Source organism: Brassica napus, chromosome C3 (assembly GCF_020379485.1).
Source record: "Brassica napus cultivar Da-Ae chromosome C3, Da-Ae, whole genome shotgun sequence".
NCBI lineage: Eukaryota > Viridiplantae > Streptophyta > Magnoliopsida > Brassicales > Brassicaceae > Brassica > Brassica napus.
The window spans coordinates 39,739,110-39,756,591 of NC_063446.1; the positions used below are offsets into that span (position 1 = coordinate 39,739,110).

Below are 17,482 nucleotides of genomic sequence, written 5' to 3' on the forward strand. Positions count from 1 at the left end.
AAGCTACGAAATTACCTAATATGATTAACGTATATATAAAAATTAATTATTATGAATAATAAATATTTGATAACAATTTTGGTATCTTAGTTCTTTTTTTTAATTTTATATTATTGAAAGATATTAAAAAACCACATTAAATATATAATAAAAACATTTATATTTTTTCTTATATGTTATATTTTGAATTTTTCAAAACGTCTATATATTATTAGAAATTTGAAGATTTCCACTGTGAAAATTTTGTGATCAATAGATTATTTTTTTGTTATAATAAGTTACAAATGATCATAAAATATAACGCATATGAATTTTTATTTAATAAATATTCAAACTAAATAATATATATAAATACTAATGATTTAAAGCAACAAGATTGGCTGATCAATTTTGTCGTCCACTTGAAATCTTTCAAAAGTATGTGAAAGACTAAAGTCAAAGTAAATATGAATTTAGAATAGTAGTTATATTTTACTAACCGAAATACCGAAAAAAACCGAAACCAACCCGATATCCGGATTGAACACCCCTAATCCAAATGAAGCCAAACTATTGTTTCATTCTTCAAAATATAATAAAAATAATAACTTAATCCCGCGCAAGGCGTGGGTCTTATCCTAGTATCATACTAAACTGTGAACCAAAGTGTCCGCTAACTATTATTGTCGTTGTCGTTAAATAAAATAAATTATAAACCTAACCCTTACAAAAATCATGTATAATTCACAAGTACATGGACAACTTAGTATTCAATCTATATTATTAAAAGAAAAGTACTCATTTGAAAATGTTATTATTTCATTAATTAAACTTTCTATTTTTTTTTGTTTGTTTTTTTCAATTGCATTTATAAAATATCCTAAAACAAATAAAACTGTCTAATTTATTACTTGTCTTTTCAGTTACATTAATGAAATATGATTAAATAGATTTAAACTTTCTATTTTATTATTTGTCTTTTTCAGTTACCTTAACGAAATATCCTTAAATAAATTTGGACATAATGTCATTTAATCAACCAAAAAAACTCATGAGTTATCCTTACGTTCATAATTTTAATAATTGAGATTTTTAAAAACGTGCATCATTAAAATGTTTCCTAAAACATGCATCACTAATATATAACATGCATCAATAAAACTAGAATTTGACTCACACAATTGTACGGATATTATTTTCAGTTGATTAAATTTAAAAATAATTATTTATTCAAAAAATATTTAAGAATGACTATGTTTTTAAAAATTATATGATATTATTTGCTCATAACTCATTTGTCATTTGATAAATTGTTAGAAAGAAAATTTTAGCATAATATAACTCAGTTGTCATTTGCTAAATTTATGGTTTTTATTTATATTTTTTATTATTTAATTATAATATTTTCATTTTATATTTGAAAGATAAATGAATTTTCTTTCAAACAATATTTTTGTAAATGTATTTTTTAAAAAATAATCAATTAAAATTGTTATTATCATTGAATATCATTATTTTTGACATAATTTGAGTTTTCGTTTACATCAAAACTTATCATATTTTAGAATAATTTTAATTTAAAATGTAATTTTCATATTTTTCAAACAAATTCTAAAAATAGTTTTTAAATATTTTGTTATAATTGTTAAAAAAATATTGAGTTGCATTTCAAATAAAAAGGTAAAGATATTAAAATTATTCTAATTAAAATATGTAAAATTTAATATAGTTTTATGGAAATGGTCAAAATAAAAAAAATTACACATAAAATAATCATGATTTTTGTTAACTGGGCGGATTATTATTTATATGATATCGCACACGAAAGAAAAATTTTTGTTTTTAAAATTATCTAATTAATTTTATACTCATTTTTTATATTTTTTATATGATATCACACATTCGTAAAAAAAATAAATAGTTTAAGATGCAACAAAAAATATTTACTTAATGAATATAATATAAACGAATATTACAAATACATTATTTAATAAAATAAATAATTAAAAACTGAAAATTCATAAGCGCGCGGATGAGGGTCTAGTTATGATTAAAGTTCATCCAATTAACTGTGTTGACCCAAGACTGAAATCCAATGTTAGTATAACAAAAATTATAGTATTATATATTATTCGATTAGAATTTACGTAGTATAATATATTTTTTTTGTTTAAAGAACGTTGGTCTAGTAAAGACAACTGTAAATATGTTCTTACCGTTCAAGTCCAAGGATATTGGTCGGGTTCACACTAATAACTCATACTAAAATGGACATAACTTAGGTTCACCCTAAATTCACCCCACCCTTTAGCACCAATAAATTTTTTACATAGATTATTAATTAAAAAATATTAAATTAAACAAAAAATAGCTATAAAAAATAAAAAATACTAATTTTAACGACGCTAACGCTTCCACATAAACCCTAAACCCTAAATCTTAAATTCAAAACCCTATACCCTAAATTCTAAACCCAAGTCCAAACCCCTAAACCCAAACCCTATACCCTAAACCCTAATCCTAAACCCTAAACCCTAATCCTAGACCCTAAACCTAAACCCTATATCCTTATACCCTAATCCTAGACCCTAAACCCAAACCCTATACCCTAAACCCTAATCCTAGACCCTAAATCCAAATTATATACTTTAAACCCAAAAAATAGACTATAAACCTAAAACTTATACCCTAAACCCAAGTCTTAGACCCTAAACCTAAACCTTAACCCAAACCCTATAGCATCTAAGTTTGGGGTTTGGGTTTAGGGTTTACCGTTTGGGTTTTAGGTCTAGGATTTGGATTTAGGGTATAGGTTTTGGGTTTGGGTTTAAGATTTACGGTTTGGGTTTAAGATTTACCGTTTGGACTTATGGTTAAAGTTTTGGGTTTAGGGTATATAATTTGGGTTTAAGATTTACGGTTTGGATTTAGGGTCTAGGACTTGAGTTTAGGGTATAGAGTTTAGGTTTATAGTCTAGTTTTTGGGTTTATGGTATATAATTTGGGTTTAGGGTAGGGTATAGGGTATAGGGTTTGGGTTTAGGGGTTTGGATTTGGGTTTAGAATTTAGGGTATGGGTTTTTGAATTTAAAATTTAGGGTTTAGGGTTTACCTGGAAGCGTTAGCGTCGTTAAAATTAAAAATTTTATTTTTTGTAGCTATTTTTTATTTAATTTAATGTTTTTTAATTAATAATCTATGTGGAAATTTGATTGGTGCTAAAGGATGGGTTGAATTTAAAGGTTCACCCTTAAGGGTGAACCTAAGTTCTGTCCTACTAAAATATACAAAGTAAAGTAGCTTTACTAGAAGTTACCGTTAGAGTTACGATTAGGGTAAGCGTTGGCAAAATGTGAAGGATCACCACATGAGAAGCACTTTCTCCCACTCACTGGCTCTCCAGTCGCAGAGACGAAGCTTGTTCCACGGCCACGAGCACGGTCGCGTCTACCGCGTCCACCACTATTATAGCCTGTCGTCTCATTCCCAGTACCGTTGCTGATGCTATCTTCCCATCTGTCACAAGGCATTATAAAAAGCGAATTTAGAGATCACAAGAACAAAATTGTATTAATAAATGGAGGCCGCGAGTCATGGATTCTTACTCGAAGAAGTTGCAGCCTTGTGACGGACATGAGAAGAACTACCGCGTCCACCACTATTAGAACCTATTGTCGCATTCCCAGTACCGTTGCTGATGCTATCTTCCCATCTCCATCTGTCGCAAGGCATTGATAAAAGGCGAATTTAGAGATTCACAAGAACAATTAAATTTTATAAAGTTGACATATCTGCCTTTTCAAGCGTCCACGTCGCTCTGGAGATGGGGTTTTTTTGCCACGTGTCGACACGCCAAACATCCTTGCGATTTTCGGTAGGCGCTTCTCCTATTTCTCTAACGTGATCTGGGCTTTTTATTACATATGCAAATTAAATCCGGACCTAAAGCCATGTTAGAGACCCATTCGGAGCTTCTTCTTCTTTGACCGTCTTTGACCATCTTCATCGTCTCTATTCCTCTTTTTTTCACTACAGCAACCAGAACGATATGTAACGCCTTGTCCCTTCTCGTTAAGTTTCACCATTAACTCGAAGTTCTCCTACTACGTCAAATTTAATTACTTTTCTCCTCACCTCCTTTTGAAATCCCTAATTTTCTATACTATAAATAATGATGCAACCATCTCCAAATCTCACTGCTTCACCAGATTCTTCACCGATCGTCCTTACAAACACATCCTATATCAATGGTGGGATCCCTTATGTTCTTTCCGATTTGAAGCCGAGTCCGTGTTCTCAAACGGTGGTGACGCGTCTCCTACATTGAAGCGCGCAATACGAAGAAAATCGGTGAGCTGATGGGTGTAGTCATGCTCCTCCTTGATGAAAAGGTTTGCATCATATTCCATCCCATATATATTTCAATTCTAGGCTGGTTACACTCATTAACTTGATCCCCTTCTTCATGCTTTAACCAAATTTCAGTCAACACGTCTCCAAAGTTCCATATTTGTTCATCGCCTAAGGAAGGTAATTAAACTGCTGCCATTTTATCTTTGCGTAATCAGTGAGTAAAATTGGTGTCTCAGACACTCCTCTTATTGAATTTCAAGCGGTAATAAACTATCTTTACAGTGCTTTGTCCATGTTCTTACTTATCTTCAAAATGATTCTAGGAAACTCTAGCCTCTCGCTTCAAGACCGTGTGAAGCTACTGCTTGCTTTAGCCAAAGAATATGGTGTTAACAGAGAGCAAGTCCGAGAACTCATTAGGCAATAACTTGGACTTGAGAATCCACCCAATAAACCTTATGTTTTTGTTTTTTTATTGATACTCTTCAATAGATTTCTCTCTTGATGAACGAGCGCTCTTTAGGTGACGATGGAGAGCTTCGTTCTACAAATAATGAGGCTTTATCTACTGTTTCCTATCGCATTGAGTGGAATATGAGACATGCTCTCAAGCCAACGTTTGAAACTCTCTTTCAGATGTTAAATACTCAATCCTGTTGATCTTCATTAGTCATACTACGGATGTGGCTTAGTCCTGCTACTTTAAAGCTTCATCAAATCACTTGGAATGATTATGCTTCCTTGCTTGAGAAAACTTTTGCTTATGAGGTATGTGTAAGTACTTTCCATCACTAAATCGATCAAGTACTTACCTGAGAGTGAGAGAGGTCAATAGCCCGACTGCTTGATTCCGATTTACTACAAGTTTGCAAAACAACTTCGTCTCTTAATATAACATTGTGTTATTTATAAGGCGTTGCATCCAATCAGCAGCATCTTAGATCTTAAAAAAGATTCGGAATAGGTCGTCATGCTTTGGTTATTATCATCCATCTATTCATGGTTGGTTAGTTTTATACACATGTTTCTTTGATCGCCACCAGCTTAGCTCTACTGCAACTTTTGGATTACATGTTAACCATCTCTTTTCATACTATGTACTTCTCCTTTTAACATACGGTCTAACATCTTATAATGCGTTTGCGGGGACAACAACCTAGGTGATGATCTGCCAGGAGCTACATGTGTGTCCTGCATCTGCTCTAAAAGCCACAAGTCGTCTGCAACTGATCAGGCCACCGGCAGTGATGGCGTCCACTTACTGAAACAGCAGTAGCTGAGCACCACACAGTTGGGAGCTCAGCAAATGAGCCACATGTTTCAACAACAGAGAGGGAGTTTAAGAAAGAACCCAAAGCATAGATGCTGAAGATAGCCAAATGAAGGCTCCTCCACTTTCTCGCAAGCTTTTTTCCTTTTAGTTTCTTTAAAAAAACCTATGGTTCTACGTTCACGTTTCCTATATTCTAAATGAATAAAATCATATTTCATTTTAATCCACCTCAGTTTTGGTTGACATTTATTCCAAGCTCTGGTTATTAACGTATTTAGATAACCTTTGCTTGTGGCACAAAAAACAATATGAACAACTACTAGGATAAGAAAGGGGGAAACTAAAGAGAAACACGATATTATACACTAATGAACAACTACTTGGATAAGAAAGGGGGAAACTAAAGAGAAACTCCAAAATGTGTATAAGTTTTTTTTTTGTTTGTTACTGTAATGTGTATAAGTTTGTATCTAACACTTTTATGTTGTTTTTCAAGTAGCAGAAGGGAGGAAGCAAGAATCAGTTGAAATTAAAATAAGAATAAGGTTTAACAATATCAAGAAGCATCTGTTCAGAGTTTCAGAATCGACGGATGTTGGGCTATTGTTTTTTTTGTTCCTCAAATTCCAAATTGACATTCCACTAAAAATGAAGTCATTTTCCACCAATTATATTGTTTGATTTCAAATTATTCACATCTCCTTCCCCCCTAATTCCCCAGTTTTTTCTTTGAACTATATATATTCCATAATATTGAAATGATCTAAGGAAAAACGTATTTAGAAGAAAAAGATCAAATGTTTGCTTTAAATTTAAACAAGTCATAACACTTTAACTATCTGAGCAACAACAATCACTATAGAGGATGGAAGAATAGCAAATAAAAACCTAAGATATTAGATTGAACTTATAACAAAATTAAATAATAAATATTGACTTAGTGGAAAACACAAAAGATTGTATAAATAAGGAATATAATTATTTTTAAGGAGTATAAATTTGATTACAATGTTGTAGTGTGAATTATTTTGTATTGAGTTTTGAAACTGAAAAAGTTAGAGAAACCCTAATAAAACTTCAGAAATTCTATCCAATTTTTTTAAAAAAATACTAATATGTATTTATCTCAAATATATATATCAATTTGAAATATTAAAAATAATAAACTCAAATATATAGTTTAGTTCTTTATAGTTTTTAAATATAATTAAAATTAAGATTAAAATTAGATTAAAATGTCTTAAAAGGTGTAATTTCAAAAGATAAATAATAAATAGGGTATTTATCATAGTATCCATTTTTTATTTTTATTTTGATATTGAATTAAACTCGATATTGAATTTTATGACCTTTGACAAGAGATATACCTAGGTATATGCAAAGTTGTAGTGTACATTAAAACTCAGTGTTTTAAAAACTTGACCAACCTGATGGTTGTATCAGGCTCGACCATGAACCAGTTATGTAACCGAATTGGATCTAATAACTGGTTCGACCATGAATCATCAAGTAGTCCGATTAAATTTCAAAGTTATTGAACTTTATAAAATCATTAAAACTATCAAAAATATATAAACAAGCCATATGAACAAAAATAGTATATATGTATAGTGTTTTATATATGATATCTATTTATATTTTAATTATGTATACTAGGGCAGTTCCCGGGCTACGCCCGGGTTATTTTCTATGAAAATATTAAAATAGAACATTATATTAATTTAATATATTTTTGTTTAAATCATGTTTTAATGTAAAATAGTGTTTGGATTAAAATAATCATTGAATGAAAAAAGTATTATCGATAGCTATTAGAACTTAATGATACAATGTTTATTTTAATTGACATAGGAAGCAGTAATGTAAATTTAAAAACATTTGGTAGATCAGTTTTAATATTTAAGTTTGTTATATATCATATTTAGAAGCAGAGTAAAGTTATTATCATTATTAAGAGCAAATGCTAAAGTCTTAAAACAAAGAAGCAGAAATTATAAATAAAATGGTAGAATTATGGTTAAAAATGATACTAAAGTTTATTTCACATTGAAGCTTAGTGATATTAAATAGTTATTTCTTTGTTTATGTTTATAAATTCGTAAACAGGTGATACAGATTGTATGTAATCAACATTTTTTTGACATTTCTTTTGTTTTAAAGCCCATCAATATATCACTGGGATTTATGCTCTGCTATTCCCTCTTGTCCGTCAAGATTGAACCTCCAAAGAGTTAACAAAATATACCCATATTATATTAAATATGACCATGTTACATATATACATTAGAATTTATTATAAAAATTTAAAACTATTTATATTAAATGTTTATCTGTATTACAATCAGCTGTAAAAGAATTGATATCAATAGGTTGAATGATTTCGAGTTTCTTCCTCCATCTTCTTACCAGGAATGCATATGCCTTCACGTCCACAACGAACAGAGAATTTATCCCGCTCCAAAGGGACACCCCGGAAAGATAAGAGCTCTTCAGTCCCAGACTTGTGACCGTTCCATAATGTTTGACCTGAGTAACAGTTCCAGTCTTCAAGGTCAAATGATGGTTTGGAGCTTTCAGTTTTTACGGGTCCAGTAACTGGTGCAGTGTTCGGCGCCGGCAGAGCTAACATGGAGTAGCTTCTAAAATGGACGAATGAGAAGAGCTGAGATCCTGAGCCAGAAGAGAGTAATGGCTTGTGTGCACTGCTGTAAGACATGAAACCAAAACGCTTAAGCTACACAAAAAAGAACAACTTGAGCCATGAAACCACAACACTTGAGCTCATTAGCCACACCCACATTCAAAAAGAAAGACCTTTACCTTCCACAAACACATACGTACAGAAACTATAAACACGGCGCCGGCAGAGCTAACATGGAGTAGCTTCTAAAATGGACGAATGAGAAGAGCTGAGATCCTGAGCCAGAAGAGAGTAATGGCTTGTGTGCACTGCTGCTGATATCTGGGGTAGAGCTTATAGGAGGTAACGGGGTTGCTGAGAAATAGTGTTATCCAACGGTATCAACCACTTCAAAAGGTTCCCATATGGATCATTGTGTTCATGATCAGAAAGTTGGTCCATGTCTTGATGCTTCTCAAACTGCAGTATCTCAATGATTGGTTCTTTGGGACAGTCAGCGATATAAACTTGTAAAGAGACCTTCACCCTTCCAAATAAAGACATTGTGTGAGAATCAGTAGGTTAAAACAACAACTTATAAGAATTACCATCATGTGTCTCCATTGGGTAAGGCACAACATTTTGCCTTACTTCTTGCTGCACCTCCAGCAACATTAAGATCAAACTCTCCTCTATCTAAAAAAGCACTAACACAAGGTCTCTTTTTCCCGCTTTTCCTCTAGCTTTGTATCTCCCAACACAGAGGTTTCTTTGACCAAAGCGGCTCACCAGACTCTGCGATCCTAACAAAGAAATGAGACTTCTGAAACCTGGAAAGGAAGTCTTCATATTCGCCAACCATTTCTCCGATTCCAAATACAATTGCGATATCTTTCCGGCGACTCTTCCCATCTCCAGCCGGTTCACCGCCTCATCCTCGACGCACTCCAACGCCAACCGCATTAACTTCTCCACCACCGTCACCGGAAACGAATCCCCCAACCTCCGATCCATCCACCTCCTCAACCGCCCCCTATGTCACCACCATCTCCGCCGTCAACCACCGCTTTCGCGGTTTCAATCACCAAAGTCCGTTCAAAATCCCCGACAGTTTTCTCATACGTATACTTCAACGGCTCCTCGCCGGAGAGAAGCTCAAGCATCATGACTCCGAAGGCGAACACGTCTGATTCCTGAGTCGCAACCCCCGAAGCCTGAAAATCCGGCGACATGTATCCTTTCACTCCTTCGAATCTAACGGCTTTGGAATCTCTCGATCCGTCTGTTTCCCCGCAGAGCTGCACGGTGCCGAAGTGGCAGAGAAGTGGCAGATCTTGGCGTTGAAATCGGGCTCCGTCACGATCACCGCCGAGCTCTTGATGTGGTTGTGAAGATCTTCAAATGCATGTCTGTCAATATGGTCTCCTTCTTTCCTTCTCCGAATTCCTTAAAGCCGAATATTTATAATATGAGGATCGAGAAAACTGAAAGGATGGAGAGGAAACGGTGAAGACGAAGCGATAGAGGAGAGAGCATCGTGTTATCCGTCTCGGGTTTTTTTTTTCTAATTGTATCGGTAAATTGAAACCGACGAAGCCCAGTAAAACCACATTGAAGCCCATACAAAAGCAACAGTTTAGGAGATCATACGTGTATTATTGAAATGTTTTGATTGGCTGAATAAATTTGTCGACGTGGACACTGTAAAATCACTCTATATCGTGCTTTTAGTATAGGATAGATACTGTCTTTACTTTTAAATTTCTTTAATTTAAAATATTGAACCATATTATTGAATCAAGTTTGACTCAGTCGAAAAATATTGAATCGTGACTCACATAATTATCTGGTTCAGTTTCCAGTCTAGTTTTAAAAACATTGTTAAAAACTAAAACGTGGCCGATGTGTTGGCGTTCATTGAAAAGTGATCAATCCACCCACACATATATAATAAACCGTTTTTAAAACTATTTAACTTGCAAATGTTTTCCTTTTATAACAAAAGCAAGTCATGTTGTGAAGAGTAAAAGAGATTAATTGGTTGGATGATCAAAACTAACAGTAATGAAATATGTTTTTTAAAGTTGAGATTAACAAACCAAATGTAAAAGAAAACGTATTAGTTTATAAGAATAATATTCGATATCGGTTACTTCTCTTCACAAGAAGATGTATTATAGTTTGTTCCATAATTTGGAACACTATCGATAACACAACAAACTTTGTAACAAATAAGGCTAATAGGCTAATATTTTGTAAAAAAAAAATGAAATTATAAACAAGAGGAAGATAAGAAAAATAGTTGCGACTAGCAAATATAAAGCTGATAAGTATGAAAAATGACAAAAGAAGAGTTCATCTGATTCCAAATGATGATGCAAAATAAAAGATAAATAAAGAATGCAGTTTATATAGCTAACATGGATTTATCAAATTTAAGATTTTGGGAAATTTTACTATCATATCTAATTGTTGATATATATTAGGTGCAAAAGGTAATATTTTCACAACATAATATATATATATATATATGAACTTTAATTTAATATAATTATTTAATGATGAAGCACATTTATAAATTAATCTTATATCATAAATAAAATTATAATTTTCAATCAAATAATAAACAATTTGGCAATTACACTTTCAAATTAATTGTTATGCATATATTTAAATTTTAAGTGCCATGTATATATTTAAACTTAAATTTCTTTTATAATAACTATGCATATACTACAATCAAATTAATATATCTCCATATCATCAATACATATTTTCTAAAATATTATTAAAAATATTCTAATTATAAAATTATAGCCAAAGCAAAACTTACGCGCCGGCAAACTCCTAGTGTATTAATAAATAGAAGCCGTGATTCATTAATAAAAAGGCAAATTTAGAGATTCACAAGAACAAATAAAATGTATTAATAATTATGGAAGCCGTGAGTCATGGATTTTTATGCGTAGAAGTTGCAGCCTTGTGATGGACATGAGAAGAACATCCTTCCCATGTTTGTTGGCTATACGAAGGGGAGATGGTGTTCCACAAGTGTTACATGAAAACATTAGTTTCATCTGCATTATGACAAATGAAATTCACATCATGTCGATAAGGAAGATTTGATCTTAGACGATTTACTTGAGATATATGACATGATCTTTGTTTGCGAAAACATTATAGAAAGGATGATCCATTCCGTTCCAAATATTGATATTAGTATATAAATATATATATCTGCATATGCAGATAAAGAATTTTTTTAATTTAAAAATAAATTTTATTAAATATTATAAATTTTACTATTTTCTTACTAATATTTAATATATAGATTTGATATATATTAAATCAATTTGCATAAAACTAATAAAAATTATATAATTATCAAATATTTAGCCTAAACAATATTTATAAAATTTGTAGATATATAAGAAATTAATGATTTTACGATTAGATATTTAATTTTTTAAAAAATTGTAGAAATTTTTGAAAGCTTTAGTAATACAAATTGTATAATTATACAAAAATAATAATATTTCAAAATTTGAAATGTTATATATGAATATATTTATTTTATAGATGATGTATAAGCTATGATCATATTTAAAAAAAAGTTTACCAAACAAAAAATTAATATTAAATGTAATATATGAATTATTACCACTAACTAATAAGTTTGCCAAAAATATAAATCAACATTAAATGAAATTATCCATGTCATATTTTTTTGGAAGCCATGTTATCAATTTCAGTAGTCATGTCATATTTGTTTCGTGAAATTGATTGTACGGAGGACATGTGGCAAAATCACTTGGTTTTAGAGGATCTGCTGTTATTTCATGGGCCGGCCCAAAGTCTGTTTTTATGTAGGGCCCAAAATTATTAGAATGTTATCTTTCGAATATTAATCAAAATAGTTAAGACAGCAATTAAAATTATAATCCCACTATACAATATGGTTTATAGACTATGGTTTAAACGAATAATGTAGAATCGGTAAGAGAGATGACTAAGATGATGAATCTCTCTCCGGAAACAGTCTCCCTTCTCCTCCTCCTCGCTCTCCTCTCGCCGACTCTTCTACTTTGCTCCGGCGATTCAACCACCGTCGAGGATGAATCTCCACCAACTGTGTGTATCATCGGAAGCGGGATCGGAGGCTCATCCGTCGCTCACTTCCTCCGTAACTACTCTGCATCCACGGCCTTGTCGCGTTCCCGGATCCTGATGTTCGAGCGTCACGAGAGAGTCGGCGGGCGCATGAGGACCGTCACCGTCTCCGGCGATACGTTCGAAGCCGGCGGCTCGATTCTGCACCCGAAAAACTACCACGCGCGGGACTTCGTCGAGAGGTTCAATCTGACGGTTCGATCGCCGACGGCGGTTGAAGAGTGTTCGGCCGTGGGAATCTGGGATGGGAAGAGGTTCGTCTTCAAGACCTTCGGTTCGAGTATACCGTTTGTGGATAAGATCGTCTCTTGGTTGAATGATGTGTACATGTTTGTGCGTTACGGATTCTCACTGTTGAGAATGAGTAACTTCATTGAGGTAACCTAATGAAAATGATTTTTTTCTTTCTTACTTCTATTCTATGTGATGTTTTTATGTATCAGTGACTTATTATTAGTCTTGCCTTTGTGTGGATTTGTGTTAACCAATGTTTAATTAGACGGTTTATTATGAGATTATTGGTTAAGCGGGTGTCTTAAACCGATTTTTTTTTTAGAAAAATGGTTTCGATTTGCCAACTAGGCACCGATTTTTAGAACACTGGTGTTAACTGATGTGTACATTCTATGGATGTAGAATATGATTGATAACTTCTTGAAGTACTATGAAAGCCTAGAGTCGAGACCTGTCTTCGACAGTGTTGAAGGGATGCTTAAATGGTCAGGCTTGTACAATCTCACTAAGGTCACTCTACAGGAGAAGTTATCCGAAGCTCAGCTATCTCCTTTGTTAGTCAACGAGCTTGTTACCGTAAGTATTCATTCTCTCTGGAGTCATTTTAATCTCTTACTTGCGTGCGGCATGGTTCCTCTGCTGACAAAAAGTTCCATTTTTTTTTCAGGTTATAACGAGGATAAACTATGGGCAGAGTGTACTTATCAGTGGACTAGCAGGTGCAGTCTCTTTGGCTGGTTCTGGTGGAGGTTTATGGTCTGTTGAAGGTGGGAACTGGCAGATGGCTGCGAAGCTGATCAATCATTCGGATGTTACCTTACACCTGAACGAGCAAATCCAATCCGTTTCACACCTTGGTGACTACTACGAGCTGAAGTCCGCAAAAGGGAACAGCTTCAAATGTGACGTCACTGTAGTTTCCACGCCGTTAGACGAGGTGGATATTCAGTTCTCACCCGCCATCTCAATTCCCAAGAGGGAGTTACAGCACACACACGCAACATTCGTGAGGGGACTTTTAAACCCTGTAAGTGTGTCGATCACTGTGGTGTTGGTGATGAACTGATGATGAGTTTGTTTGGCTCCACAACTGATTCTTTGATGTTTTTCTTTTTGTACAAAGGAATATTTTGGGATGAAATTGGTTTCGGATGTTCCAGCTCTGGTGGGAACTCTTGAAGATCCTCTAATTCCATTCTCATGCATCTCGATTCTAAGGAAATATAGTGCAACAGATATGACATACAAGATGTTTACACGACAACCAGCATCAGATTCATTGCTTGATGAGCTCTTCAGGTAGCTACAGCACAACCCGTGTCAGATTCATTACTAACTTAGATCTCTTCAGTTTCATTTAGACTTGCTTCTCTTGTTCATGTGACAGTGCGAGAACCGAGACCGTTCGCATAGACTGGGGTGCATATCCAAAGTACCACGCTCCTGAAGTTTTTGCACCGTTCATATTAGATGATCATCATTTGTACTATGTGAATGCTTTTGAAAACGCGGCTAGCACGATGGAGACAAGTGCAGTGGCTGGTGAGAATATGGCGAGGCTAATAGTTTCCAGATTCAGGACAAAAGAATCATCATCATCATCACCTTCGTCCGACACAAGAAGCTGTAGCTCTGGTCTGCACTCAGACATGTGAATAAACTTATTATCTCCGCATGAACAAGGTTTTTTGACTGTGGTCTTTGAAGAATAATATGCTTTGATGTGTATAAAGAACCGTAAAGCTGTAAAAACTGTAAACTATGGTTTGTTTGTCTACAGTTGTTGATTCAGGCCATTATCATGAAGTTTATAAGAGTTGTGAAAACAGAATTCCACACTGTACATCACATAGAATCAATCAATACATCACAGAAAGGTATCAGGATTGGTTCCACCGTTTAATCGGTTGGGCTCGACTCTCCTTGCTCTTCTCTTCCCTTCAGAAACTTATGGCACATTACAGTACCAACAAAATCAAACAATCCATGTTTCAGAAGCTCCAACCTCTCAGAACTTTCCATATGTGAAAACCCAAACTGCTGAGTCCAAGTGTGCACATCATCTGCCAAAGCCGGTAAGACCAATCTACGAACTCCAATTTCAGACATTTGCTTCTCCAACTCATCCATAAGTGCTCTACACATGCTACTTATCCTGTCATAAGAATCTCTAGTCAGTGTCGCCAACAAAGGGATCTCAGCTACATCTTTGCCAACTCTCATTGCCACCACAATGATAGGGTTATTATTCCTCTCAATTGAAACCGTGTAAAACGTGCGTCCCACGCCATCTGAGTCTTTGCTGAATATCAATTCCTCAACAAGATCTCTCCCAGAGAAACGGTCTGGTGTAGGCTTAAACGAGCGTTGAAGCATCTTAACAGCAGAATCCAGCTGTTGTTCACCGTCATTAGGAACTCTCATCAAACTCCAGACCAAACCCTCGTCGCCTACTAATGCAATCTTAGTTCCTTGGAGTTTCTGAAGCGCGGAAAAGACACTGCTGCATTGTGAACTACAGAACCATGGCAAATCAATTAAAGGCTCAGGTGGTTCAAGACAATTTCGATGGCATCTTCTATGGCATTGCTCACAAGTCAATAACATGCTGGTTCCTGGCGTTCTCCTTTGATTGCAGATATCGCAGAAGCAACAAGTACAGAAGAACCAATCCTGTTCATCGGGAGCAATCGACCAGCAAGCAGGGTGAAATGCCGAAGGACAACCATTGCATCGAAGCAAATCATCTCCACCAAGATGACAAACACAACACACATCACAGTTCGTCCTCTTCGATTTCCCAAACCTTGGCTTTGGCGTTAGCTCAGCCTCATCGGACGCCTTCTCGGCCTGTTCGTTGAGAATCTTCTTGGCCAAGTGAGAAGAGCGGTTCTTGTCCCCAGTAAACGGCGCCGTATCACAAACCTTCGTTCTCTTCTTCTTCGGTACACCACCGGAAGCAGGCGCTTCTAGGTTATCATCTTGTTCTTGAGTACTCGAGTCGTCGTCGTCTTCATCTTCGAGACAAGCACCACAAGCTGTAACTAAAGAGTTAAACCACTTACCCTCGGGAGATTTGTAGCGCAGCTCTCGTGACGTCCCTTTGCTAACGTAAGCGAAACGCCAACCGAGAGCAGAGAGATGCTTCTTCGCCTTCAACGAGAAATGTTGAGCTCCTTTCGTCGTCGTCTTTCTTTCTTTTGCAATGGTCAGCCATTTTCGGAGTGATTCTGGGTTCCTTTCCGCTTCGACAGTGATGAATAAACATGAGTCCTCCATCTTCTTGGAATCTTTCCAAGACTTTACCTATGATAGCTTCTTTTTTTCTACTACATATATGTAGGTTTCATGAGACGTCTCCGTTCATACGGTTTGTTTATATGTTGACAAAAAAAATGAATATTTGTGTTGCAAAAAAAAATGAATATTTTGTTTGGTAAAAGAAAGAAAAAAGGAAATATATATGTACAAAGGAAAAAATGAATATTTTCACTTAGTTACATTTACATTCACTTATTAGTTTCCTTTTTCACCTCATTTATTTTTGCATGAGATATAGTATATGTAACGTTGATTTTGCATGTTCTTCATGTGTTTCCCTTCCATATTTTACAGTTCTATGCATTTGTGATGTATTACATTATTAATACTAGGGGCATAGCGCGCGGGCCCAATATGTTGTTGATGCGTTTTGTGTAGGGGATTTGTCCTTTTTTGATATTTTCATATCTTATCTTCTTAATGATTTGAAAGATCACATTACCGTTCAAAAGTTGAGGTTTATGGATTGGTTAGTGTTTACTTTAAGTAGTTGTTAGTATATAAATCAAATAATATAAAAAAGAGATATAAAATTCAGATTAAATTTTTTAACAATTTATACGAATAATAAATTAATTAATTTTCTTTATTTTACCCAAAATTAATTTCAAAAATTATAGAATTGTAATAAACTGTTTTTTTTTAAATTAATAACTCTTAAAAATCATAAAATTATATAGTTACAAAATTATTTACTTTTAGAGTTCTTACTGGATTTTGTTAATAATGATTTGTGGTGGATAAAAAAAATTGAAATAGGTCGACCAAAAAAAGTCTGAAATGTCCGAGATGACATTAACGTTCGGTGCTCCACCCCGCGCACTTGCGGGGACTAACTGTGTGTTTTATATATTGCGACATTTTGTTTTATTCTGCCATTTGATGTTAGATTTGCTTATGGTTATCCATTTTTTACGTTCTTTTGTTCCGGTGTGTAACATTACACTATATTCAAATTTTATGTGTTTCAGAGTTGATATCCCTCTCAAATTCTAAGTGTTGTCAGCCTTGGTTACGCATATGTATTGAAGCACTGGGTTGCGACGATCACAGACCAAATATTATGATTGCGGAAGAATGAACAATTTTCAACCACTTATTTAATAGACTAATAGTTTTCTCAAAGAAAAGCAACAGTTGGTGGATATTTAGTATTTGCCTATTAAACATGCCTCTCAAATGTTCAATTCGTCAACGGGATTTCCTTACAAACACAAAGAATCTCTAAAAAAAGTCTACGTAAGTTATAAACTCTTTGAGTTCTCTCTCACCACTTGGTCAGATGGATTTCCCTGTGAGCAGTTGAAACATCTTTGACAAGCCATACGATTTTCAAAGAAGGCTAAGCGTCTTCAGCTGGTGGACATGTTCAGACGGTGAAGTCCGTGGTGACCATGCAGATCCCATCATTTCCCAGGGACATCCTTAAAACACATACTCCCCGAATGCCAAAAATGAAAAATAAATTATACAAAACACGCCAACAGAGAACAATATAAGTAGTAAAAATCTCACCTTTGTTAACATTATTT

General features: G+C 34.3%; 3 protein-coding genes and 1 long non-coding RNA gene across 8 annotated transcripts; 2 read left to right on the plus strand and 2 right to left on the minus strand.

The window, feature by feature from the left end:
- The first annotated feature begins 3,858 nt into the window (after positions 1–3,858).
- LOC106380323 lies at positions 3,859–5,828 on the plus strand. Of its 2 annotated transcripts, none has more exons than XR_002657133.2 (4): positions 3,859–4,370; positions 4,465–4,509; positions 4,656–5,100; positions 5,246–5,828. It is a non-coding gene; the product is annotated as an uncharacterized LOC106380323 (long non-coding RNA). The 2 variants fall into 2 exon arrangements; XR_001276328.3 differs by having other exon boundaries at positions 3,893–4,370; positions 5,493–5,828.
- Positions 5,829–7,834: 2,006 nt separating this feature from the next.
- On the minus strand, positions 7,835–10,778 carry LOC106409380. 4 transcript variants are annotated; one of them, XR_007320580.1, is made up of 3 exons: positions 8,834–10,045; positions 8,426–8,772; positions 7,835–8,310 (listed from the first exon to the last, which is right to left on the minus strand). XR_007320580.1 is itself a non-coding variant. In XM_013850030.3 (2 exons), the coding sequence occupies exons 1-2, from the start codon at positions 8,438–8,440 to the stop codon at positions 7,968–7,970; spliced, it is 387 nt and encodes a 128-aa protein (XP_013705484.1). In that variant the 5' UTR covers positions 8,441–10,103; the 3' UTR covers positions 7,835–7,967. The 4 variants fall into 4 exon arrangements, 1 of the variants encoding a protein (XP_013705484.1); XR_007320581.1 differs by having other exon boundaries at positions 7,835–8,307; positions 8,426–10,778; XR_001282037.3 differs by having other exon boundaries at positions 8,426–10,778.
- Positions 10,779–12,178: 1,400 nt separating this feature from the next.
- On the plus strand, positions 12,179–14,460 carry LOC106348069 (farnesylcysteine lyase). Its single transcript, XM_013787721.3, has 5 exons — positions 12,179–12,773; positions 13,032–13,205; positions 13,297–13,656; positions 13,753–13,928; positions 14,017–14,460. The coding sequence occupies exons 1-5, from the start codon at positions 12,231–12,233 to the stop codon at positions 14,282–14,284; spliced, it is 1,521 nt and encodes a 506-aa protein (XP_013643175.1). The 5' UTR covers positions 12,179–12,230; the 3' UTR covers positions 14,285–14,460.
- Positions 14,328–16,214, minus strand: LOC106367352 (increased DNA methylation 1-like). Its single transcript, XM_013807115.3, has one exon. It carries the CDS (start codon positions 15,906–15,908, stop codon positions 14,529–14,531), a length of 1,380 nt encoding a protein of 459 aa, XP_013662569.2. The 5' UTR covers positions 15,909–16,214; the 3' UTR covers positions 14,328–14,528.
- Positions 16,215–17,482: the final 1,268 nt, after the last annotated feature.